Source organism: Neovison vison, chromosome 9 (assembly GCF_020171115.1).
Source record: "Neovison vison isolate M4711 chromosome 9, ASM_NN_V1, whole genome shotgun sequence".
Taxonomy (NCBI): Eukaryota; Metazoa; Chordata; class Mammalia; order Carnivora; family Mustelidae; genus Neogale; species Neogale vison.
This window is the reverse complement of record NC_058099.1, coordinates 4,601,430-4,628,500: the sequence shown is the minus strand read 5'-3', so window position 1 is coordinate 4,628,500 and position 27,071 is coordinate 4,601,430. Positions and strand designations below refer to the sequence as shown.

Below are 27,071 nucleotides of genomic sequence, written 5' to 3'. Positions count from 1 at the left end.
TTTGTAGGACATCCCAACATCGATTCTGGCTCTCATAAAGAGGCAGTGCGGTGCCCTGCCGGCACTGACGAGGGTGTCAGGCGGCCCGAGCTCACCTCAGCTCCACTACCTCTTCCTGCGCGACAGTGGCTAAGGCTTCCTACCTCTACAGCCTCGGTTTCCACTTCTGCAAGGTAAGTTTCCACCTCCCAGGGTCGCTGTGAGTGTTCAGTGAGAGAGTAAGCGCAAAGCACCGAGCAGGAGGGCTAAGGCAAGTCTGGACAAATGTTAGCAGCACAAAAGGTGTCCCCGGTTCTCAGTACTTGGTTCTGTGCGTTCTCACCGCACACAGTCTCGCAGATGTGTAACACGGCGCCTGTCCCAGCAGACGCTCCTCCCTAATGAGTCCCATCCCCTGAGCAGCTCAAGGAAAGAAGAGTGGAGAGCTGAGACTCACCCACCTCCCCCAGAACCCGCCGGACCCAAGCAGTATACCCAAACAACCCCAGAAAGGAACCCCAAGCTTTCGTCACGGAATGCTGAGCTCTCTCCAAAGACCACAGGGGCTTGGATAAACTTCATTTCACCCAAGGCCCCTTGGACCGTTTCCTGAACAGTGAAGCCCACAGCTGCCACCCAACTGAACACAAGGATATTGCAGTAGCTTTTTCCTTCCAGCCCCAAAACCACGGCCCAGGATTCTGCAGTAGAAGGCAAGGCAAACCCAATTGTTCTTAGCGTCACACTGACCTTCTGCCTCTGAGACCTGGAAGCCACAGCACTGGTGGACATAAATTCTACTGCCTGCTGCTCCAGATCCAAGGGGAGAGGGTAGCCCTCTGGTAGAAATCTGTCTGTTGCCTCCTGGAAGAGAGGAAACCTGGATTCCTACAGAGCTTGAAATGGCCATTTGAGGCTGAAGGGGGGGAGGTGAACGTCTACCGCTGTTCTGACACGGCTGGCCGAGCCAGCCCTGCTCAGGTTGCCTGTGCTTGAGGACATCCTTGGCCGGGCTTTAAGGATTTGGCGTGTCTCAGAGCATGGGCCCTGAAGCCTAATGAAGGATGTTCTGGACGTCACACGCCTCCCTCTAAGTGTGCGTGTGTAGGGCAACACGGGGCCATCTGGGGCAGGGCGGCAGCACCACGGGGTGTAAACACGGTGGGCCGAGCTGTTTTACACGCCCAGAGGATGACACATCTGGAAGAGGAGAACTGTTCTAGCCGACTGAACTCGACTCTGATTAACAGGACAAACACTCACCATCCTACAGGCTCACACTGCGCAAGGACGCTGGCCGTCCCTGCCTGGCAGCACGAGCGCTGTGGAGTAGGTGCGGAGCAGGTGTTTGGCACGGAAAGCTGAATCCCCAGGGAATGAACTTAAAAAGAGCACAAACTCATACTGTTCGAAGGAGGCGAAGGCCGGGAGGAACACCTAGAGAGAGTCAGCTTACTTTGCTCACAGGCTTCTCCGGATTTTTCACAGACACCTCGGCTGGTTTTCCCTTCTTTGATGGCGTTCTCTTGATTTTGGGCGAGTGGAATTTGTCCTTGAGCTTCATGGTGAAGGAGGAGAGATGGGAGCGCTGAGAGTCTGAAAACAAGGAGGGGCCAATGGTTAGCAGCAGGGGGAGAAGCTGTGCTCCGCGGACCTTCTGCAGAAACGGGCAGCGTCCCTAAACAAATCTTCTTCCCTGCCTGTTTAGTTACAAAGGAAAGGAAAGACGGATCTACTGAAACACTTCTGCTTACGTGTTTTAATTTCTGCAATTTCCATCTAAATTAGGTTGTTCATAATTGTGGAAGTCAAAGGCAGTCAAAATGGCTATGGAAAAAGAATCTGCCAGTATTTCCAGCATCCTCTTTACTCTGTCTGATGAACTGAGTCTAAGGGAACTGGCTAAGAAGCAAGAATACCAAAGCAGAATCGTGGACGTGCAGAATGTATGAACTGGAATGAAAGTCATACATTTTTGTGTCAACCTCCTTTTGAGGTTTTGAGTCAACGTCCTCGTTTCTGTTGGTTTAGGGAACAGCAGCAAGTGTCACAGGCACGGCCTCAGAGTCGGCACTAGAGACTGAAATAGCACTGAGGTGCTCAAACCCCCGGAACAGAGTGCGAGACCGGACGGTTTCTCTTCAAGGTCAGGGACAAGCCCAGCGTGTCCATTCTCACCATTCTTACTCAGTATCGTACTCCAGTACCTAACAAAAGTCGTCTAGCTTGGGAAGGAGGACATAAAACTTTGTAGATGACCCCGTGTCTGGAAAATCCCAAGCAATTCACTAAAAAACTATTAGCACTGATAAACCGCAGGACGCAGATCGCTATACAAAAGTCTGTTAGATTTCTGTACAGTAGAAATGAACGTTCCAAAATGAAATTTTACCAAGCTTCCATTTAGGGGCGCCTGAGTGGCTCAGCTGGTTAAGTGCCCAACTCTTGATTTTGGCTCAGGTCGTGATCTTCAGGGTCGTGAGACAGAGCCCCATGTAAGGTTCCCCACACAGTGTGGAGTCTACACGGGATTCTCTTTCTCCCTCTCTCTCTAAAATAAATAAATAAGATCTTGGGGCGCCTGGGTGGCTCAGTCAGTTAAGAGTCTGCCTTCGGCTCAGTCATGATCCCAGAGTCCTGGGATCGAGCCTGCACTAGGTTCCTTGCTCCATGGGGAGCCTGCTTCCCCCTCTTCCTCTGCTGCACCCCCTGCTTGTGTACACACTCTCTCTCTCAGTCAAATAAATAAAATTTTTAAACACTCTCTCAAGGGTCTTTCAAAAATAAATAAATAAAATAAAATAAGATCTTCAAAAAAGCTTCCATTTATACTACAGGGAAATGATGATGGTTGGCAGAGGGAAGGGGTTGGGAAGATGGGCAAAATGGGGGAAAGGGAGTGGGAGACACAGGTTTCCAGTTATGGAACGAATAAATCATTGGAGTTAAAAGTACAGCATAGGGAACATATCAATGATATTGTACTAGCGCTGTCTAGTGACAGATAGTAGCTCCACTTGTGGTAAGCACAGCCTAACATGTGGAGATGCTGGCTTACTGTGTCCTACACCTGCAACCAGTATAACACTGTGTATCAACTATACTTTGACAAAAACAAAGAGCTCCCGCTGACAATATCATCAAAAAGAATAAAATACTTAGGGGCACCTGGGTGGCTCAGGGGGTTAAAGCCTCTGTCTTCAGCTCAGGTCATGATTCCAGGGTCCTGGGATCGAGCCCCACATGGGGCTCTCTGCTCAGCAGGGAGCCTGCTTCCTCTTCTCTCTCTCTCTCTCTCTCTCTGCCTGCCCCTCTGCCTACTTGTGATCTCTGTTTGTCAAATAAATAAATAAATAAATAAAATCTTGAAGAAAAATAAAAGAATAAAATGCTTAGGCATAAATTTAACACAAGAAGTGCAAGACGCACACTAAAAACTATAAAACATGGTGGAAAGAAAGACAATCTAAATAAATGCAAAAGCATACCGCGTTCACGAATTAAGACTAATATTAAAATGTCAATATTCCCCAAACTGATCTACAGATTCAATATAATCCCTTGGAGAATCCCAGATGGCTTTTTGCAGAAAATGATAATCTAATCCTAAAATAAGCATGGAAATATAAAAGACACAGAATAGCCAAAACAATGTGGAAAAAAGAATAAAATGAGAAGACTCATCTTCCTGACTTTAAAACTTTCTATTCAGAAGTTATAGTAATCAAGATAGCATGGTAGTCACATAAGGACAGGCATATAGAATAATGGAATAGAATTGAGAGTCCAGAATAAATTGGCCATGTGTCTACGGCCCATCAATTCTTAACAAGGATGCAGGCTATCCAATGGAGGAATGAATGTTCTTTTCAACAAGTGATGCAGGCACAACTGGACATTTCACATACAAAAGAACGAGAACGAATCTGGGCTCTTACCTCATACCATATACAAAAATTAATTTGAAATGGATCAAAGACCTGAACGTAAGTGTTAAAACTATTAACTTTTAGAATAAAACCTATGGATAAACTTTTTGTGACCTTTGATTTGGTGATGGTTTCTTAGAACGCCAAAAGCACAAGTGACAAAAGAAAAATCAAATGAATTGGACTTCACCGGAAGGTAAAATTTAAACTAGACTTACCGTGGTCGCTGTTTTGCACCTACGAATATCAAATAATTATGTTGTACACCTGAAACTAACAGGATATTATCTATCAATTAAAACATTTGTGCTGCAAATGATACCACAAGAAAATGAACAGACAAACTACAGAATGGGAGAAGATATTTGCACTCCTACACCTGATAAGGACCTGCATAGAGAAAACAAACAACTCTTATAATTCAACAACAAAAGACAAATAATCCAATTAAAAATGACCCAGGGACTTCAAAAAGCATTTCTCTGAATAAGATACACAAATGAGGAATGACCATACAAAAAGATGCTCAACATCATTAGTCATCAGGGAAATGCCGAAACCGACACAAGTTACTCCTTCAAACCCACGGTGCATAGTAAAAGACACGTAGTAACTAAGCGTGTGATGGCTGGGGAGCTGGAACCCTCCTACACTCCTGCTGTAAATGTAAAATGGGGCAGCAGCTGTGGAAAATATCTGGCAGTTCCTCATAAGATCAAACACGGTTACCGGACGACCCAGCAATTCTATTCCTAGGCATATGCCCAAGAGAAATGAAAATACACATCCACGTGATTCGTACGCAAAAGGTCACAGGAGCATTACTCATAAGAGTCGACAGATGGAAATGTCCATGAACAAACACATAAAATGTGGCATACCCATACAACAGAGTATTGCCTGACAATAAAAAGAAATGGAATCCTGATACTTGCTACAACATGGACGAATTTGATAAAATTATGCAAAGTGAGAGAAGCCAGTCACAAAAGACCACTTGCGGGGTCTTCCATTGATTTGAAATGTCCAGAATAGGCAAATTTATAGGGACAGAAAGTAGATTAGTGGCTAAGAATGAGGGAATGGGAGAGGGAAGGAGAGGGGTTGCTAATTAGTTTTCTTCTGGGGCAGACATAAATGTTCTAAAGTTAGAATCTGGTGACGGTTGTACCAAACCCCAGTAAATTACTACATACACACACACACACACACACACACAGAGAATTCTACACTTTGAGCCAACTACATATGTGAATTTTATCTCAATGAAGCTGTTTTTATAAAAAGCAAAAACCCACTGAGGACTTCCTTCATCTCACCATTTACCTCAGTGCTGTCCAGGTCTGAAACCATCTTATTATAAGTGATTTATTTATGTGCCTGTCTCCTCACAAGAATGCAAACTCACCTGAGGACCACACCTGTGCATGCCTGCATCCCCTGTGCTAACATGGTACCAGGCCCATAGAAGATGCTCAGTAAACATTCACTCAACAGTAAACATTCAACCAACCAATCAGGAACTATCCCACAAAACAGACTGCTTCTTTTGATACTACCTGAAATTCACAGAAAATATTTGAAAGTGGTTGAAAATTAGGGGACAGAACATGATCCTATGCAACAGAAAAATAAACGCTTTGTAGTTTTAAAACTACAAGGCACCGCCCTTTTTTATTTTAAAGATTTTATTTAAACATCAGAGAGAGAGAGACCGAGCAAGCACACAAGCAGACGGAGAGGGAGAAGCAGACTCCCCACGGAGCAGAGAACCCCATGTGGGACTTGATCCAAGGACCCTGGGATCATGACCTGAGCCGAAGGCAGATGCTTAACTGACTGAGCTATCCAGGTGTTCCAAGGCACCCCCCTCTTTCCATTTTTCCAATGGTTTATTATTAAAACACCCTTCCAAATAAATGACATAGGACCTTGTGCTACAGGTCTCTCACCGTGTCTGTTACTGCCTGTGGCTTCAGAGAGACAAAGACCTTCCAGGTGAGAGGCAGATCAGGTAAACTACCTGCTCTTTGCCAGCTATCTAGAAGCCCACTGCACTCTGGACCAAAGAGAAAAGCCAGAGCCTGACCTTTGTTCATATGCGGTCAAGCCAAACACGGTTTTGCAGCTGTCTGCTGGCAGGAAGCCCTTCTTGGACCCCAAAGGTGTAGAGAGATCCACAGGAAACTGGTGCACCTCTCCCCGCATACGGAACAGCTCAGTACAGTGTACGGAGGGGCTCTCGGCACCTGCCCTTACATGTCACGGTCATCCCTGGGATTCACAGCAGGGGACTGGCATGGTGTGGCTCCTCCGTCCTCCTCTACCTTGCCTCTTCTTCCCCAAGCAGGGTGGGTCCCCCATACAGACTGTACTTCCTTCTTTATACTTCAGAATGATGTCACCGGTCCAATCATACGTGCGGGGGTTAAAAGGGTAAGCTCTGAAGTCAGACTATCTGGGTTCAATTACTTCAAAATCACCTTCCAAGTCTTAGGTTCCTTTTTCTGGAAAACAAGGCTGATGGCCCTGTCCTTGAGATGGCCAACGTGATGTAGAATAAGCGAGGCACTGTCTGGGAGGGTCTTACCCAGGTGCCGGGCACATGGTGCCTCCATGCTGGGAGCTGACCAGACTGCACTAGCTGGAAGGGCAGCGAGGCTGACCGAACTCAAGATGAATCTTCATCTCCCATATGAATCAGGTTATTCTGCAGCACTGAGCTTTTCACCTTAACGACCCTAAGTAATTGAGGGCCTTAGAAATGCCATCCTCCTCTTCCTCTAGCATGGGCCGGAAGTCTCAATCTGTTTCCCTCTGTGGCTGCGCCTCTCCACTGCCTGCCTCAGCGCCCCTACAGTCAGAGTGCTAACCAGGCCAGTTCCCGAGCCAGGGGGGATGGTAGAGTAATGTCCTAATCCGTGGGACTTCCACCCACGCAACTAAGACTGAAAGCAGACCCAGAAAAGCAGACACAAATGGGGAAGTCTAGGCAGGATGCATGGTTTCTCCACTGGTCAAAGACCTCCAGAGACCTGGGCTGCCCGAGCCAACTTCCGCTTTGCCCGTCTGCGACCCTGAGCTGCTGTATGAACAGGCCAGATTCACCACCTGACATCACAACAGGGCAGAACTGGGGTAGGCAAGCAACGCACGGTGGGCCCCCCGAAAAACCTCTCAGGTTCCTGCACTCACGAGCCAGCCCTGATCATGACCCAAAAGCCAGTCAAGGGCACCTCCTCCTGAGAGCAAGCTGGAGGCAAGAAGTGTCTTACAGCACTTTCTCAACTTCAGCCTGAAATTCTAGACCGTCTTGAGACACAACTGGCAATCCCTACCAGCATTTAAAGAAAGAACTGCATCCATCAATAAATGTCTCTCCTGGGAGTATTTAATAGCCTAGAAAGACCGACCTTTAACACACAAGGTGTTAAATCAAGCGGAGAAAGCTAGTTCTTCGTAATGGTGACGGACCTCCTCAACTCTGGAAATAGAAGACAGCACTAACTAGGACAGATTCTGACTCGGAGGCTGCTTGTCATCTTTTCCTTGAAACAATGGGTCAACAACACAGATTTCGGGTGGCCTGCAAGGTCACGCAAACTGCATCTGCGAGCTGACAGAGTGCTATAATGACCGGAGCTGGCGGGGCGGAAGGAAGCAACGGGGGGCGTCTCTGCTAGCGTAATCTTGCCAACGGCACCAGACACACACGCGTGCACACACCCACTTCCTGCCCCTCTTCTTGAGTCCCTCAAGTGTATCAATCACCTGGCCGAGAGGCCAAAGCCAAGCTCCCACACTGCGGGGGTCTCACGTCGCTTCCTCAACCACTCTCTTATTAGTCCCTGACTTCTTACTTAGTTACACTTCCGATTTTGTACACGTGTGTTTTTAGAGATCTTCTCATACTGAAATCAAAACAAAATTTTGAAAAATTCCACACACACACACACACACAGAGCCCTCAGAATTAAACGCATCCATCCACCGACCTGGCCTATCAAACAGAACTTTCAGCAATGATGGAAATGTTCTGTATCTGCACCGTCCCACGGGATGGCCCCTGTGTCTACTGAGTACTTGAGACGGTGGCTGCCGTATCAGACAACACGGCTCTAGAAGCAGAAAGTTTTCAAGTCCACTGATGCTACCACATGCCCCTTCATGATCACACCTTTTGACCCCAAAACAGGTAACTGTGACTCTGATTTTTTCTTTTTTTTTTTTTAAGATTAACTTACTCGTGAGAGAGACTGAGAGAGAGAGAATGAGTCCCAAGCAGACTCCGCCGTAAGCGCGGAGCCCCGTGCGGGACTTAATCCCATGACCCTAAGATCATGACCGGAGTGGAAACCAAGAGCTGGCTGCTCAACTAACTGAGCCCCCAGGCACCCCCTCCTCCCCACGATTCTGATTTTTGTGTTTATCAGCCCTTACTTTTTTTGACAATTTATAAGTATAGCTTAATTTACAGCTTTGTGAATTTTACATAAATGGAAATACACTGTACATATTCTCATGTTTTTGCTTTTTCACTCAGAGGTAAGTCTGACATCTAAGCACACTGGAATATATGTACATGCTTTCACTTTCCATGGACACGGGGCTGTTTCCAGCTTCTAGAAACAACACTGCTATGAACATTCTCATACCTGTCTCCTGTAACACATGCAGCAAGCACTCTCTGTGAACAGACTGCTTAACTACAGAGTATATACTGTATTTAATTTTGTGGATTTTGCCAAATGATTTTCCAAATGGCTTCACCACTTTGCAGTTCCACTATCAAGGTCCCAGCTGCTCCTTATCCCCACCAACACGTAGGACCACCAGACTGATCTGCTTTCTTTACGGCCATACTTCACCAAAGGAAACAAAAAAACCCTCCTCCACTTAAGAAGGAAATGCCATAAGCTGCTATTTTATGGTAATTTATCAAATCTTTGAGAGCAGCTTCAAAGGTCACCGAGAGAATTTAAGAGCACAGAGCCTCAGACCACTGTTCATTGCGGCATTTACAGCACGGAAGGTCAGAAACTCCCAGTGACTAATCTGATAGTCATTTCTTCCAGAGGAAGGGTGGCTTACGTAGCCTCATGATTTCTGTATAAACAGCCACAGTGTTACTAAGAGCAGGCACTTTCTTGGGCAACCATGGCAGGACGCTGACCCAGCTGTCAGACGAACGTCCGAGGAAGGACAGGCTGGAAGAGAGGCATGCAGCCTGCTCACAGAAGCAAATCTCAACAAACCCCCAAGCCCTGAAAGTCGCACCAATTTTTTCCTAAGCAGTCTGCCAGGGACCAATATTTCATTCACAGGTTTTCAATTTGCTCCTCAGTCAAGGCTAACAACAGTCTCTGCCTGGTGCCTACACATGTATGTATCAACTGGCGTTTCCAATGTCACTTGTGGCAGCAGCTGGGATCCCAACTTAGCAGCGGTTTCTGTCAGGGCTTAATTTCACTCTGGATAAGGGCAGTCTCTAAATATCAGCCACATAAGGGAACACAACGTCAGGGTCAGGGTGGGTAACACTTTGAGGCAGTTCCAAAATTACTGCAACCGATCTTGAGAAACAGCGTGGCTGTCAATTTCTCGTTCCCTACAGCATACTGGGCTCAGAACCGTGGCACAACCAGGAAGGACCTCCATGTGTCCGCTTACACGAGTTCCCTCTAAAGCTACCTACCCAAGCCACACTCCCTCATTTTCCAAACATGTAAAAAGGACAACTATAGTGGAGAAGTGGCTTGAGGACATTAGAAAGAACTTTTTTAAGACTTTTTTTTTTAAAGATTTTATTTATTTATTTGACAGAGATCACAAGTAGGCAGAGAGGCAGGCAGAGAGAGCAGAGGAAGCAGGATCCCCGCTGAGCAGAGAGCCCAATGCGGGGCTTGATCCCAGGACCCTGAGACCATGACTTGAGCAGAAGGCAGAGGCTTAACCCACTGAGCCACCCAGGTGCCCCTAAAGACTTTTTTTTTTTTTTTAAGTAATCTCTACACCCAACATGGGGATTGAGCTCACAATCCCAATATCAAGAATCACATGCTCTACGGACTAAGCCAGCTGGGCACCCCAGGAAGAACTTTTTTATTTATTTAAAGATTTTATTTATTTATTTGACAGACAGAGATCACAGGTAGGCAGAGAGGCAGGCAGAGAGAGGAGGAAGCAGGCTCCCTGGCGAGCAGAGAGCCGATGCGGGGCTCAATCCCAGGACCCTGGGATCATGACCTGAGCCGAAGGCAGAGGTTTTAACCCACTGAGCCACCCAGGCGCCCCGGAAGAACTTTTTTAAAGCTACCATTTCAGATTGTTACTTATTTAAAATGTTACAGACTAAAGAAAGGCTAAAGCCAAGAGTTCGGGCTGAGTGGCCATGGCAGGCAACACAGGGGCTCTGGGGTCTGGCCGTCTCTGTTCTAACCCAAGCTCAGGAGCAGACACGGGCAAACTGTGTATCTCTCCGAGCCACAGGTTCCTCACCTACAGAAAAGCATAACCTCAGGGCTGAACAGGATCCTCTATGACAAGCACGTAGCCATGGACATGACCTATAGCAAATGCTCAGTAAATGGAAGCCATTACTGTTATCTGATCTCGTGGCCAGACCCCTGCCAACCCTGAGCTAAAAACAGCCACAGCCTAGTAGCAACCTGATGTTTCATTTTTTCCAACAATTTCCATATTAAAAGATCCTCTGTCTTACTTACTATAGAACTATTCATGTTCAAACAGAGGGAAAATACTATTTGGAGTCTTGCAACACCAAAGCCCGCCTTTCTGCCATGAAAGTCGCTCGCATCACCCATGTGTTCAGGCGATCTACAGGTAACTCTGAGCTGCTGTGGCTGATGCTGGAAGCAGTACATAGATCATTTTATTCCCCCAGCAACAAAATTAAACAAACTTGTTATAAAAATCCAAGCCCTGCAAAAACACAGAATACATAACACAGAAAGTGAAAAATCCCTCATAACTCTCCATATGGCAGAGCTGAAATATTTTTCAACTTAATATGTTGTGGGCATTTTTTCCTTTGAGCACAGCTAATGTTGAATAATGTTCTGCTGAAACCTATTTAACCAGACTCCTGGCTGATGGTTTTTTAACTTTTGCTCTTCAAACAATGCTAAATTGATGAACACACTCATGTTTCCTTTCTAGGCATCTGCAATAATGAGACGGGCCCCTAGAAATGGAATTGTTAGGTCAAAGGTAAGATACTATCCAGATGCCTGAGCTGGAAGCAGACCAGCAGGGACTGAGCCAAAGAGAGAGGCTCAGGGCAGAAGCAGAAGGGCCAGGGTGCGAGAGGAGGCCGGGCCTACTACCGACGGAAGAGACCAAGCTCCACCTTGGATGTGGGCTCAGATCTGACAGAGCCACCATTCTGGTTCTCTTACACACCCGGTAAGGATTAAAAATAGACTCAGCATGGAACGGACACTTCACAGAAGATGATGTCCAAACGGCCAAGAGACAGATGACAAAGTGCTCCACTCCAACAGGCACCAAGAAACAATCAATTAAAACCACAAAGCGATACCATTACACACACACTCCAATGCATAAAAAGATAAAATAGAATAAATAGATAAAAGTAGAAAATAGGAAATGGAGAACGTTAAGCACTAAGGAGGATGGCGAGCAAAGGGCGGAGTCCACCGCCGCTGCGGAGACGGAGAATCCGGAAGGCATCTGACACCCGTTTCCCCGGGGGCCCCACCATCCCACTCCCAGGTGTGTGCCCTTGTGAAGTCACCAGAAGACAGGTACCGGAATATGCAAAGCAGCAAGAAAGACCCGAATGCCCGTTGACACAGACCCTGCCCGTGTGGAACACTATGCAGCAGTAGGAACGCGTAACCCACACCTACACACAGAAACACGGGTGCTTCCTACAAATGTGGAAAGAAGACACACACACAAAAGTACATTTTTGTATGATTCCATTTATACAAATACAAAAACAAGCCAAATTAATCTATGATTTTAGAAGTGAAGATAGCAGTTATGCTTGGGGTGGGGGAGTAAGCTGCAGGGGGCAGGAGGGAGCTATGGCCTATTTCCTTTTTTGTTTTTTTTTTTAAAGATTTATTTATTTTTTGTAGAGAGAGACTGCACATGCGTGTACACGTGGAAGGGCAGAGGGAGAGAGAGAATCTCAAGGAGACCTCACGCTGAGCTTGGAACCTGACGTAGGGCTCGATCTAACAACCCTGAGATCGTGACCTGAGCCGAAACCAAAAGTCGAATGCTTAACCAACTGAGCCCCCCAGGCGCCCTAGTCTATTTCTTGACCTGAGCTGCTTGCGTTCTTGTGTTCGACTTGTGAAAAGTCTTGAAGCTGCATGCTTAAAGCCAGATGTACCTTCCTGACTCCTGGTACACATCAATAAAAACCTGGAAGAAAGTAGACACAAGGATCTAAAGTTGTTTTAAAAGGGTCCATTTGATTTTTACATGGGTCAGACTGACAGATCATGTAACAATTCAAGGAAATCCTAGTCGCTGGAACAAACAAACATGCTTAACCTAGAATTAGTGTCTTCCCAAGTAACTCGACACCACATATCTCAGGAAGAATCTACGGATATCTTAGGAAGTTTCCGTTTCATCTTCGTAAAAATAACAAAAGAACCTATACAAATATTTTTATGATCTTAAATCACCAGTAAATAAGTGTTTTCTAATCTCCTTTCCCTTATTGTATGGAAAATTCAAAGAACTACATGTACATACATCTGTGTCCTATAATTCGTTTTTAACCAGGAGTGAATCGATGTATTTTATATAATAATAACAGCACCTATACATGAGGTTGGTCTAAGAAATAGACAATATTCATGCTCGACAAATACCTGAGCCTCTCATCTGGGTCAGGCCCTGGATTGGGACAGAGGAACCCTCCTCTGCAGAGATCCCGGGGAACTTGGTTTCACCAGCTGATGGAGGAGTCTGAGTCAAGGAGGCAGATGGAGGCTGGAGGCATCCACGTGAGCACACCGGAGGCACAGAGAGGACACAGGATGCCGGGAAGCCAGATGGGAACCCCAGAGCCCGGCGCAGAGAAGAGGTCGGCACCTCGGAGGTGAGCGTGGTCTCCTCCTACACACAAGCTCCTGGTCATTGTCCTGGATGTCAAGATCAGGCAGCACAAGCACAAAACTTTGCCCGAGACGCCCTCCCAAACCTGCTGCCACTACATCCTGCTGAAGCAGGAAACTTTACCCTTCCAGCGGCTCAGGTCAAAATTTCTGACTCTGTTCTTGGGCTCACACCCACCTTCCAGTCCTGCAGCCAACTCCGCACATCCATCCCGCCTCGGCCGGCCATCCAAAGTCTCCCCATGGCAGCGAGCGGCAGCCCTGACCCCTGACCCAAACCACAGCCACTCTGTGCCTAACCCGCGACCACAGCTGTCCAAGAACCCCTGCTCCTTGCCTTTCTAGTCTTTTCCACCCAGTAACCAGAGCGACCCTGTGAAGGGTCAAGTCCTGCTCCACCGCCTCGCTGCCCAAAACCCTCCTGCGGCATCTCTTCTCCCTCAGAGAAAAAAGCAAAGCCCTTCAGAGGCCCACAGCCCCTCGCGCACACCGTCGCAGAGGGATCCGAACAAATCCACACACGGAGTTTTCCCCAAGACTTACTCCTTTTAGCAAACGTTCATCAAATATCGACAAGTATTCCCAGAGGAGAGGAAAGCGGAGCCTCCAGCTTGAGAACTGCTTCTCTCCTGGTGAGGCGCCATCAGCAGCTCTGGCTTCAAACACCCGCTACAGGCCGAGCACCGTGCAGGGAGCCCGCGGTCACCCCTACCCTCACACTAACACTGCAAGGAAAGGGCTTTCACTGCCCTTAGACACAGAAGGAAACCAAGTCCCAGGGTCCCAGCACCATCCCCCAACCCCACAGGCGGCAGGCACAGCACACGGCACAGGCACAGTCGAGGCAACCCCAGCACGCTGGCGCCTGCGGTGAGTGTTCAAGGTCAGCCCGCCCAGGGAGGCCTCAGCGCCTCCTCCCAAGAAGTATTTTTTTTCTCATCACCATTTGGCAATGGCCTAGAGATTCATTTTCTTTCTTTCTTTCTTTCTTTCTTCCTTTCTTTCTTTTCTTTTCTTTCCTTCCTTTCCTTCTCTTTCTTTCTTTTTTTTAAGATTTTATTTATTTATTTGACAGACAGAGTGGCCTAGAGATTCTTAAAGCCACAGACTCTATAGACATCTCTAGATGCAAATTTGTCCCTTTCTCCAGAGTTTTATTTCTAGAGATGAGAGTCACAGAGAGCAAGAGAGAGTGGGGAGTGGGGGACAGAGACCGGGCGAGTAACGGTGGATTCTGAGCGAGCACACCCCCGCACCGGCAGAAAGCAGACAGGGCCAAAGCAGAGCACGGTCCAGGCTCACGACCACAGGAGGAAGCGGTGTCCGCCCTGACCTCTGTCCCTGGGGTGGAGCTGTCTGGAGCCGCCTCTGTCCCTCACAGGAACTTGCACGTTGGGACCGGTGCCAGTACAGAATTCAAACAATGCTCCTCCAGGGCCTCACAGCATATTTTTTCACATCATGTCACCAGCAAAGCAGCCCAAGTTGGGGCAGGAAGGCCCGTGTATTTGGGGCTGGGCCACGGTGACAGGGCTCAGGCAGGGGCCCCACAACAGTGCAGGCTGAGGTGCCTGGAGGCTCTGCTGGCCTCGGTGGCACTTGGCCCTGCTCAGAGACCCAAAGAACCCATTATTTGTCAGGCTACCTTCTGGACCTCCAGAGGAAAAAATTTTCATTTGCCAGCAAGTATGTTATTTCTTTCTTTACCAGACAGCAGGGGGAGGAGAGGAGAGCCACGGGCCCCAGCAGCCCCTGGGATACTGTAAGAGGCGCTTACTGGGCAGAGAAGGGAGAAAGTGAAAGGCCAAGGGTCGTCTGGAGAGTCCCTCCCCTCCCCTGTCACCTGGGGAAACAGGGTGCCCCTGATAACCCACAGCAGGCCCATGGGCATCCCCATTCCCTCCCTCCCTCATTCATTCCCTCCATCTCTACACGCCAAATATTTGCAAAGAGCCAGGGTCAAGAAAGAGCAAGACACAGCTCCTCCCTCCAGGGAGCACCTCCTAATCCCGGCGGGTGGTGGGGGGCGCTGGGAAAGTCCTCCATCAGGACACAGATGAGGAGTCCCACAAAGGAGACTTGACCAGCAAACGCAGGGGCTTTTCAGCTGCTCGCAGCGCCATTCGGCAGGAGGAAGGTGCGGTGGGGGGGGGGGGGGGGGGCTGTGGAAGTGCTCTGAGGCCCAGCGGGCGGCCTTGAAAGACAGCCCTGCCTGCTCCTCAGGGCAGGAGGAAGGGCTGGGCTCGGCTTACAGGAACAACTCCAGGCTTCCTTTCATGCAGGGACCCACAAAAAGCATCAGAGTCAGCAAACAGGTGCCGACTTGGAAATGGCCACAGGAGTCTCTGCGGACCACAGAGGGATCTGAAAATGACCAGTTCTCCAAAGCAAACTTCTGGCTTCCCAGGCACATGGGTGGAGGGCAGAAAGGGCTGGGGGTGAGGGAGAGGTAGCCTTTAGTCTCACCCAACCAGGGGCAGCGAATTTTTCTCTGGAACGAAACAAGGAAAGGGTCTTCTCAGCTGTTCTTCAACGCGAATTTCTTCCTGGACCCTGACCCCTTGTTCCTGTCTCACAAAGATGTTTGGGGCAGGAGGCCTGTTCTGGCAGAAATATTTATTATGTATGATGGTCCAGACACACACTCTGCTCTACACTTTCAGAAGCAAGTGCTGATCAATCCCATCCCTCCACAGTCATGGCCAAGGTGGCACCCCGGGCAGGTACCAGGTGAGTGGCGGGGCTCTTGGCGTTGCAGCGTGAGCACCGGAAAGGATCCCGAATCTGCCTACCAAGGAGGCGGCGGAGGCCCTGGGATTGGAAGTGCCCCCATCCTGGGACCCAGTCATCCTGAACCAGGCCAGTCCCGGGCTCCTTCCTCTGTAATGGCTGAAGATGTATCAACCAACCTCTCCCAGACATTTCTCCGCCTCATGAAACAACTCCAGAGTCATAAGTAAACACATTCAGAGGGCCGGGAAGAAAAGCCCACTCCAGGACCGGGGACCCCTAGCTGTTCTCTGCGAAACCTGCAGCCACAGGAGGTCTCGCCACCCACGAGAGGCTCTGAGGGCCCCTGACACTCTGGGAATAAAGTCAGAAGACACGCTGGTTTGGTCAAAGCCAGAATTTCACCGGCTTAGAGCCTGACATCCAAACCAATTCACCTCCAGTCAAATGTACCGGCTCCGCGTGCAGAAGGCATTAGGTACCAAGTGACCACATAGCGACAGCATCTCATAGGCCTTCCGCATTCACTTCTCACGGTGACTTTCCTGGTAGGGAAACTGAGGCTGAGAGGAGAGACACTCTGGGTCTGAGCCCAGCGTAGCTTACATGCCAGCCACAGTCTTCTCAGGTGGAAGGGAGAAGTACCCTAAAGATGGGTCAAAGCAGAATACGGGCTCGGGGGAGGGCCGACTCACGCACGCTCTGTCCCCTGAACGAACAGCCTGTTGTCTCCGGGTCAGGGCTCACTTCTAAGAAACCAGCTCTGGGCCTGGCTGCACGCACTGCGGCCCTGTCCCCACCCCGGCCTCCCACTCAGACCTCGCATCGCAGGGTAGGATCCCTCTTCCTCCTTTCAAAATGAAAGCCCAGCCAATACGCTGTTTATTAGATGTGTTCACAACTTTGATGCACGGGTAAGCAGGTCAAAACAAGAGTAGAAGACAAGACTTTCAGGCCAGCACTGCTTATAAAAGTGAATCACACCCTTCTGGAAAAGTCCAAGACCAAGATGGCTCACTCACGGCAGCAGCACATCAAAGACTTCCTTGCCGTGCTAGCTCCCGGGCTAAAAATACGCCTGCTGGTGAGATCTCAAGCAGTCTCTTAGCCCACAGGGGGAGGCCAAAGTGACAGTCCGAGCCTCTCACCTCGGGAGGTGGATTATAGCTGGAACCCAGACGCTCTTTTTAAACAACTCCAAAAACAACAGGTTGCAGAAGAAAGTGTAGTTGAGTGATAGCTGGAGTTGCTGTTGGGCTAGGAAGCATTAATAAGGGGCTTTCCAAAGTCAAAAAGGCCTCCCAGTTCTCATGAATTTATACCTTTACAGTCTATCACTAATAACAAACTGGCGTCACAATGTGTGCTTCTAAAAGACAGTTCTTCGGGGGCTGGCCATCTCCCTTCTTGGGTCTTACACTCAGCCAAGTAACATTCCTTTAACTCTCTCCGAAGTCTCTCTCTTGTTAGAACCCTCCAGAAAACCACCCACCTCAAAGAGTACCTTTATGAAAAACCCAAATGCTTCATTCTGGAATCCTCATAGCAGGACACTATGTACATTTTTCAAGAGGGAACCTAGTTTTCCCTTGTTCTCTCTGGGCAGCTGTATCCTTTGCATCCCCTAGAACTGAAGTTCTTTGTAGAGGACCGAATCTTTCCACAGGAGTTGGTCTCTGTCTCAGCACGCCAAGGAGCAAGAACAAGCACAGGCCACACACGTGGGAGAACGAAGAAAGCAGAGACTCATTTTCTCCAACTCCGTTCCTTGGAATCAGAATACACTTCCTCAGTGAAACAAGCTTAGAAACCGAATCTGGGCCCTGCAGCCCCTGATACAATGGAGCACAACTTGGCTGAGCTCCTTCCGCCAGCCACATGCTGGGCATTTGGTGCCACAGAAGATCTGGCCCGGTCCGTGGCTGAACGGGAAAGCAGAGCCCGCCCTCGCACGGTTTATAAGCTAACGGAGAAGTAAAGCCATACACCCAGCGCTCCAACACGCAGCAGAGCAAGTCAAATGCTGAAGAAATAAAGCATTTCCTTCCAGAAAGATACGGGAAAGTTCATGAAGAAAGCCCCAAGGCTGTAAGCCGAGCAGACATTACGGGAAAGGACCACGAAATATGTGAAGAGACGGGGTTGCCTTGGATAAGACAGGCATCTCAGCATCTCTGACAGACGGAACGGAGTGAGCCCCAGCAGAAAGGGTTAGTGGGCGACGCCTGGTCTATTCCTCCTGCTCACACAGACATAGTATCAGGTCCCCAAACCAATTCTGTGGATTAAAACATGAAACAGAGCAGAATTGATCAGAAGGGACTAAGGCTAAATATCACCTTCATGAAATTTATTTCCATAACCACTAACTCAAAATGCTGAAGACCCTTCTCCTTGGGGAGTGTGGCACAGAGGATTTTCTCACTAGGACAATGAGGAGCTGCTGCAGGGGAGGGGGCCTGTAGGGGCGATCGAGACCACAAATCCAGTCCTTTCCCAGAGTCACAAGGACCCTGGCTGAGCGTCCTGCTCTGGGTCTGGAACCAAGGACCATGCATGGGCATAGCGCCAGCAGGTGGGCCGTTTCCAAGGTGGAGGCGATCGGTGGCTTTCTGGCCTCTCTTGACCACCAACCATAGTAAGAAATACTATAATCACATACACAAATGTATCAAAAATCTAAAAATTCGATTTCGACTTAAATTCAATTTCACTTTGAGGTCCTATGAATTAATTCTCTGACCAAACAGTGTCTTAATCCTTTCCCCAACTGAGGGGGGAAGGGGATGCAAGGGGAGGGAAGGGGAGGGAAGGGTCTGGGTCCCTCCAGCAGCACTGGCATGAGCTGGTGCTGGTCAGGATGCCAGTTCCATCCCAACCCCCAACCCAGACCTCATGAATCAAGACCTCCGGGGGAGGGGACCCAGGACCCGGGTTTTAACTAGTCCTCCAGGGGAACAGAGGACTGGGGGAAAGAGAGAAACTGTGACGAAATTCCAAATCTTGAGTGGAAGATGGGCAAGCCGCAAAATCAGCAGAGCCTAGCGCGCAAACAAAGCGACGGGTAGGTGGGTCCTTGGACTCCAGCAGGGAAGTTCAAATTTCACATCAAAACATTCCTCCGGACAAGCCCCCTTCTGATGGGGAGAGAGGCTGGAAACACTGTGCCTGGAACAGGACTGCCTGAGCCAAACCATGGGGGTTGAGGAGAAGGGATGGCCCTAGTCACCAATCCCAGTCACCAAATTCCAACTAACCAGCCACCCCAAGCGAAGATATTTGGCCGAAACGCGTCTCTTTAGCACAAGGCCCAGAGCGCAGGTAAGCCGGTCAGTATTTCTCAAGACCTACTGTGCACGTGAGTGCTTCGGACAACAAACTTCACCCACAAGCGGGGCCACAGTGATCACTCATTGCTCTCCCTTCGGCTCTATGCCATGCATGTTTATACCCGGCTGCAATATTTGCTTAGCATCTACTTTGTGCTGGAAAAACGTGGTTTCTGTCCCCAAGCCATTGCTCTAAGGCAATGATTCTCACGAGGGAAGAGAGTGGGTTAATGGCACGGTGTCTGTCAAAAGCATACACAAGGCAACTATACACAGTCCTATTTGCAATCAGAAGAAAGCAAACCCGGGGCGCCTGGGTGGCTCAGTTGGTTAAGTATCCGACTCTCGATTTCGGCTCCGGTCATGATCTTAGGGTCATGAGGTCAGGAGCCTGGTTAAGATTCTCTCTCTCCCCGGGGCACCTGGTGGCTCAGTGGTTAAAGCCTCTGCTTCGGCTAAGGTCATGATCCCAGGGTCCTGGGATCAAGCCCTGCATGGGCTCTCTGGTCAGCAGGGAGCCTGCTTCCTCCTCTCTCTGCCTGCCTCTCTGCCCCTACTTGTGATCTCTGTCTGTCAAATAAATAAATAAAATCTTAAAAAAAAAAAAAGTTCTCTCTCTCTCCCTCTCCTCCCCCCAAGCCCCAGCTCACACCAGCCTTTCCCTCTCCTTAAAAAAAAAAAAAAGGAAGAAAGCAAAGCAAACCTGGACAAAATACACAGAAGCTAAAAGCAGAGGGGCTGAGGTGTCAGAGTGTCCAAGATTAAGGCTGGGTGAAAAGCCACCACCGCTTGGCCTAGCGGCCTGGCCTGAACTCTGCTGGTCCTTATTCCCTGCTGACCCCAACCCACGAATTAATGGCTTTCTTAATGGGAAACCAAAGTATTTATAGTCCTCAAAGCACATTCTAAGCTGGTAACCGTATTTTTATATTTAAGATGGAAAGCCCTGAATTTTCTAGACAGGAAAACAAAGTCGACTGGGAAGGCAAGGAACCTGCCAAGGACCCAGCATTCCCAAGCACAGGTTCCCGTTACGTGGGCTGGGCCGGGGGTCTGTGGAACCCTTCCTTAGGAAGGAGGAGCAACGGCAGGGGAAAGACTCATGGAGTCCAGCTGAAAATGTCTAAGAGCCACCAACTGACTATGGAGAAAACCGTGTCACTTCATTTTCTTCCAGGACGCCTGGGCCCGTTGTACCCACCCTGACCAAAATCCCCCAAAGAAGGTTTTGTTCTGCTGGCCCCAGTGTCCTGAGAACTAAGGGCGCCTTAATAATAAAAACACACAGCTGCCAGAAAGCTAGCGGCTGTACTTGAAAAATGCATGAAAATCAGTGGATTGGAAATATAAACGCGTCTACCCTCTGCAGAAGTCCGGCACGTGTTTGAAGATGACCTTTCGAAGTATTTTGGTTCCAACTCTCCTTACAAATTGAGTATCACCACAAAGCAAGGACTAAAATAGATTTAGTTTCTTTATAATAATATTTTCGTATTCTTTGTGATGGAGGTTGAGCGGTGTTTTAAAATTTTTCATCAAAACAAAAACATGAGCCCAGAACGGCGTGTCCTGAAGCTCGGTTACAGCCCGGCTGCCCCCGGCAGGCTGGCCGCTCTGCCGTCAACACTCGCTCCTGGGGGCGGTGAGCCCGAACCCATCCACGGAGAGGCCAGCTCTGAAATGCTCAAATCTCCTCTTCCGTCCAATGTACCAGAGCGCTGCTGGGGTTCAAATTCTGATCTCTTACCCAAAGAGGGCAACCTGGGAAGACTGAGCTCACACCTCTGTGCTCTACAGCTGACCCAGAGCCAACTCCCCAAAGTATGAGGGGCCCCTACTCAGGCCTCTCCCACAGTACAAAGAAATCTAGAGCCCCACACTTAATTTAGGACAAATTTTTTTCTCCTTCCAGGGCTGTGGCCCTGAGTGGCACGTGGCGGCAAGGTAACTGCCAGCTGAGGGGTCGCCGAGCTTGGAGAAGTGCGAGGCCTTTGATGACATCCAGTCTGGTGAAGGTCGGTGTCCCCAGCACTGGTCCCACCTGCCTGGGTAAGGGTGGCCTCCACATGGCCCCAAGAGAAGAGGCTCCTACAAGTCAAGTCCGGTCTGAGCTGGCTGTTGTGTGCCAAGAAGATCCTGTCCCAGTCCCTCTCTCTTTGGACAGAAGGGAAACTCGTGGAGGATGACTGTACGAGGTCACAGGGCCCAAAGCGTTTCTCAAGCCCCTCGTGCTCAGTGCCCAGGGTGCAGCGGGGAGTCAGGCAGACATGACCCCAGGGCTTAGGAGGACCAGGGAAGAGACCTGAACGAAACACACCATCACAAGTGGGCCGAATGCTTCCAGAGTAGGCCGAGGCCCCTCACCCAGCTGGAGAGCGAGTGCTGAAGGACCTCAGCCCAGTGCCCCCAGAGGCAGACGGAGCCAGGCTTCTAGAGCAAGCCGCTTACGTGCCAAGTGCAGGAACACTGATGGGGGCGGGGGCGGTAGGAAGGCAGGAGAGGGTGCTCTGAAGCCATCTTTCACGAAGGCAACTGCCATGATCCCTGCAAGGAAACTGGTTTAAACTGAAGCCAGAAAGATTCACGACAACTGCCCAGATTTTCCTTTTCTTTAGGGGTTGTGTGGGGAATGTGGACTGAGGGAAAGTGTTTCTGGTAGAGGGACCAGCATGTCTGGAAGGCCCTGGCCCAGCTGGCTCAAGGTGAGTCAGGAGACCGGGTCAGTATGGCAGAGGGAGGGAGAGGGGAGAGGCGGCAGGCCAGCCTGTGCCAGCAGGGTGAGTCCTGTGGGACCCAGGAGCCCGCCTGCCTCCCAGAGGTGCTCCCGGGCAGTGCCAGTGCGCTCTACAGAGGGGGACAGAACACAGGGTTCCCGGCACACCTTCTTCTCCTGCTCTGAGGAGATCTCAACACGCTCTCCACAGGGTGAGAAGGCAGCCACCTGAAGTCCTCCTCCTTTCAACAAGATCGTTTCCCCAGTGTGCTGGTGACATTTAGACCAAATGAACTCCCCTAACCTTGTCTTAACAGCAAGCCGCCTCAAGGTGAGATCCGAATGTGCAGGCGCGGTCCTGGGTGCCAACAGTACACACGACGCATGGGAAACGAAAGAGAAAGGTGTGAGCAGGAAATGCCGACAATAACCTCCCTCTGTCCAGACCGAACAGCTTGCGCTCCAAGGCTGCCTGCCCATCAGAGATTCTCAGTGTCTCACCCAGGCGAAGAGAGCCTGAGAAGCCCAGGGGTCTGTCGGGAGCGCACCTCCCTCCCCAACCTCGGTGCCTACCATGCTGCGGAGAAATGAGCTGGGTAGGGGCTGGCTTGGCCCCGGGGCAGTGTGTCCCGTCCACAGCTGACCAAGCCTGAGGGCTGTGCTAAGATCTCCAAGATGGGCAAGACACTTTAGGAACACAACGGGCCACAATGAGAGGGCTTTAATCGGCTTCCAAACAAACCACCTCCTTTGATGGGTGGTGGACGTCCTCTGGTCACAAACGGGCAGCTGGTACAAAGCATGTCTGTAGGATTAAATAACGAACATCTGGAACAACACCTCTTGTCCTGGCCCAAAGTGGGCAGCGATCTGGGATTCATTCCCAAGAAAGAAACCAGAGCATGTGGTTACCACAGCAGTTTGCCCATTTAGGGACACCAGAACACATTCCTCTCTCCTGGAAGTTAGGGAGTGGGAGGCTGGCTTTTCATGTAGGTTCTGCCACTAACTGGTTTGGTCAAACAGACAAAGCACACTTCCTCTTGGCCTCTTTTCTCCTCTGGAAAAGAAGGGCAATAAGCATAGATCAGTGGTTCTCAAAAGTCTCGTCCTGAAACAGCAGTGGCAACAGCGGCCTCACTTATGGAATGGGTAGAAACGGGATCTCCTGCGCCCCAGGCCATACCCGCTGGATCAGAAGCTCTGCAGGTGTGGCCTGCCATCCGCTTTCACCAGCCCTCCAGGTGACTCTGACACACACTAAGTCTGAGACCCACTGGCCTGGCTGATTTCCCTACCTACTTAGTCTCAGAAAGCCATTCTTCTTTAACCCTTCCCTGCCTGTACTGCTACTGACTTCACTTTCCAACGAGCATTGACAGTGTCTACACCGTGCCAGACACTGGGGACTCCTGGGGCACAACCCCAAGCCCACTTGGTGGCAGGCCCATGGGAAAGCTCTGAAGATGATGGACATGCACAGGGCCTGTTTTCCAGCTACCTTCCTTTCTAACTGTCTTCCTACAAAACTTACTCTACTCTTAAAAATAAGCTGTTCAGCATACAAGGAGAGATGCAAGGTACCAGCAAATAAAACATTATTATATTGCTCCTGATGAAAGAAATAGATTATATACGTCCAATCATTTTTTTAAAGATTTCATTTATTTATTTGACAGAGAGAAACACAGTGAGAGAGGGAACACAAGCAGGGGGAGTGGGAGAGGGAGAAGCAGGCCTCCCGCTGAGCAGGGAGCCAATGCAGGGCCCAACACCAGGACTCTGGGGATCATGACCTGAGCTGAAGGAAGATGCTTAATGACTAAGCCACCCAGGCGCCCCCATATATGTCCAATTAAATAAGCATACAAAATCGACTGGAAAATTTCTAGAAGGAAATACAAACACAAATAACATCTCTTTTCTCCTAAAACTATCTTGTGACTCAGTGTTCACAAGTCTTGAATGTTATTCTAGGCAAAAAATAAAACACCAAGTGACATTTTTAGCAGTCCATTTTGCTTTGGGAGGTACACACAGGAAATGCAAAATCAAAAACAAAAGCGCAAATGCTCTACCCTAAGAGGAAAGACGCAACCAAACTACCTTAACGTTAAAAATGGAACTAAACTTCGCTTCCTCCGTCACGCCTCAGGGGTCCTGCTAAAAGCATCTGCCAAGAATCTTCCTCGTCTCCCCTCTGTCCGGTGAGCAAGGAGGGCAAAGGAAACGCTGCCAGAAGGCAAGCCCCGGGCGTAGCTGCAGCCACCGGTCGTTAACACACGCTGGGCAGAGAGCCTCCGGTTGCTATGGGTCCCACAGACACTGTCTCGGTCCGGACAAGATCCTCCTCAGTCGGTACTGTGCCATGGGACTGGACTCCTTAGAGGAGACCTGGCATCAGAGTTCTCCCCCAGTGCAGAGGTCAACAAGCTCTTGTCTACGTTGGTTAAAACATGTACCTCATCACTGACATAACATACAGCTGCTTCTACCCAGAAGGGGGGCTGGGCGGCCAAGGCAAACCACAGAATTAAGGCACAAAGTGACAAAGCAATCCCCCCCACCCCCCAATGCAGGGATTTCTTTAGGCAACACTAACCACAAAACAAGAGGGTTTAAAAGAGAAGAGAATCAGAAGCTTGAAACTCAAGATTTACTGCAACTGAGCCATGGATAGTTGGCTCTGAGCTTCCTAGTAGCAAAGGTAAAAAAGAATTAATTTGACCTTCCAAAGAAAATATATGAACTCAACAGAAGAGGGAAACTTTTCTCTGGTACGACACTCCAGAAGAAATTTCAGGGAGGATATAAAGTAACACCATGAATTTGGTCTTCAATCTTGGTTTTACACATCTACAACGCTCTTCAAGTAGCCACTTAATACCTGTTCTCTATTAAAAAAATCAATAGCCAGGGCGCCTGGGTGGCTCAGTGGGTTAAGCCGCTGCCTTCGGCTCAGGTCATGATCTCAGGGTCCTGGGATCGAGTCCCGCATCGGGCTCTCTGCTCAGCAGGGAGCCTGCTTCCCTCTCTTTCTCTCTCTGCCTGCCTCTCCATCTACTTGTGATTTCTCTCTGTCAAATAAATAAATAAAATCTTAAAAAAAAAAAAATCAATAGCCCAAAAACTATTTGTGAATACATTTCTTAGGTTTAACCTCAATTATTAATATGACCCTGTCTTTTGTTTCCAGGAGCCCCAAGTAAATATAGAATCCGCCCTTAAAGAACTGAAATAAATGGGGCTTTCCCCCCTATTTTTGGCAGAAGTGAGATGTCAGTCACCTCGACACTGAGTTCTGAGGCCTGAACTCGGTGTGGTTAAAGCGCTGGCCACTCAGGCCCGACGTGCTCTTCGCCCACAGGAACGGGGCGCCCTCTGGTACCACCAGAACCTCAGCAGGCAGAAGCAAGCCCAAGCGGACGGCCCCCTGGGGGCCAGCCCTCACAGCTACAGAAGGTGGAGGACTGGGGCGGGAGAACCAGGAGCCCGGTTCCTCTTCAAGGAGCCCGATGCTCAGTCGGGCAGGCAGGATTAGAGGGAGGCTGCAGGGGGGTTGGACCATTTCCCACAGCTTAAGGAAAAGTGGATGAGGTCCAGGAAGGCAGCAGCCAGACCAAACAGACCAGCAGGCTCAAGACAAACCACAAGGTCAGGAACTCTTCAGCCTGGAGGAGGGTCACGGGCAGAACAGGGTGAACGAGAATGCCACAGTCGGTATGGCCCCCAAATGCTGGAACGGGCGCCCCCTGCTTTGAAGCTCCAGTGAAGCAGGCCCAAAAGGGGAACTCGGTGTGGACAAGAAGGGGGCAGGCGGACCTGCATGGAAGAGGAGGGATGATCAGCGTGGCAGCTCGGGCTGACTTCGGGGGCGCCAGGCACGGGCACGGGCCCTGCCCTCCACGTGCGCTTCGCGGGACAACGCTGGGCTGGCTGGTGTGCGGCGCCCACCTCGTCCCACGGGGCGGCCATCAGCAGGCGATGACAAGGCGCCTGCTAGCAGGGGCTCATCAGCAGTCCCTTGTCGGCGCCACGGAAACAGCTGCCGGAGCCACCGGGGGATCTGCCGGCCAGACGAGACAGGGCGAACGAAGGCCTACAGGCTCACCAGGGCTGTGACCTGAGCGCCCATCGGAAGGCAGGATGCGGGCTCAGCGTCTCCCCGGTAGTTCGGCCTCTTCCTGGAGGCCAGTTCCTTAGAAGGGGAACAGCGCTCAAGGTGAAATTCCATGGTAGCCAGGCGGGGACAGGCCTCCGGGTCACACCTGCAGTCAGGCCCGGCTGGACCGCAACAGCTCAGGAAACCTGGTCGATTAGCTCCCCACGCTCGACCAGCAGAAAGGAGACAAACAACACCCACAACAAAGGGCTGTGTGAGCCTCGAATGAGAAAACATTTACCCAAGAGCCAAGCTTTTTTACATGAGTACCCGCAGCAGACAGGGGTCCTACCTCTGCTGGCCTCTTCTGCTTCGGCACAAAATAACAAACACCAAGGGCTATTTTTAGCCCCCCCACTTTGCTCCAGGAGGTATAGAGAGGAAAAGTAAAAGCAAAAGGTAAAACGCTCTAGTGCACGAGGAAAAACCTTCTCGACCTCTCTGACTGCTCTTCTACGGCAGGGGCTAACCACCACGCGGACGCACGCCCGTGCAGACGGACGTACGATGCGTGTACTCTTGTTCTCCTGAACCATGTGAGGGTCAGTTCCACACCGACCACGGTGTGTTCCTTTAAGTTCCTCAGTGAGCACTTCCCACAAACACAGGTACTCTCCGGCATCACTGCGGTGCGGCCGTCAACCCACCAAACATCGGTGCGACACTTTCATGGAAGCTTCCACTCAGTCCACTTCGGCCAAGTGACTGGTGACTGAAGGATTTAAGGACAACTCTCAAGGGGTGGGGGGCGAGGCCCAACCTACCAGATGCCTGGAATTAGCTTGGATTTTTATAATGTTCAATATGAACCAATAACAACTGGGGTAAACTCTTTATGCCTTGTGCTATTTTTCTACTGCTCTGTGACAAAAAGCATGTGCATTTATTACGTCACACTCTCTGTGGGTCAGGGTCCGACGATGTGCCTTTAAATGGGACCTCTGCAAGGCTGTGGTCAAGGTGCTGGCAGGGCTGAGGTCTCACATGGTGCTTAACCAGGGAAGGGCCCGTGGCCAAGCTCCCTCACGTAGCCGGCAGAACTCATTCCTTGGAGACAGAAGGGTAAGGGCTCTGGCTTCTTGCTGGTTGGAGGATGGAGGCTGCCCT

The 27,071-nt window shown here is 49.9% G+C and overlaps 1 protein-coding gene across 10 annotated transcripts in view; it reads right to left on the bottom strand.

Moving 5' to 3' along the window:
* Positions 1–27,071, bottom strand: part of RAPGEF1 (Rap guanine nucleotide exchange factor 1) — a 135,059-nt gene that overhangs the window by 65,321 nt on the left and 42,667 nt on the right. For 7 of the 10 annotated variants that reach the window (XM_044264633.1, XM_044264640.1, XM_044264631.1 and 4 more), the window contains exons 2-3: positions 1,436–1,575; positions 730–843 (exon numbers count right to left, since the gene is read on the bottom strand). In XM_044264633.1, the coding sequence (XP_044120568.1) occupies positions 730–843; positions 1,436–1,575 (254 nt within the window). Of the gene's footprint in view, positions 1–729; positions 844–1,435; positions 1,576–12,784; positions 12,852–27,071 lie in introns of those variants that run through there. The other 3 variants (XM_044264641.1, XM_044264638.1, XM_044264634.1) reach the window with 2 other exon arrangements.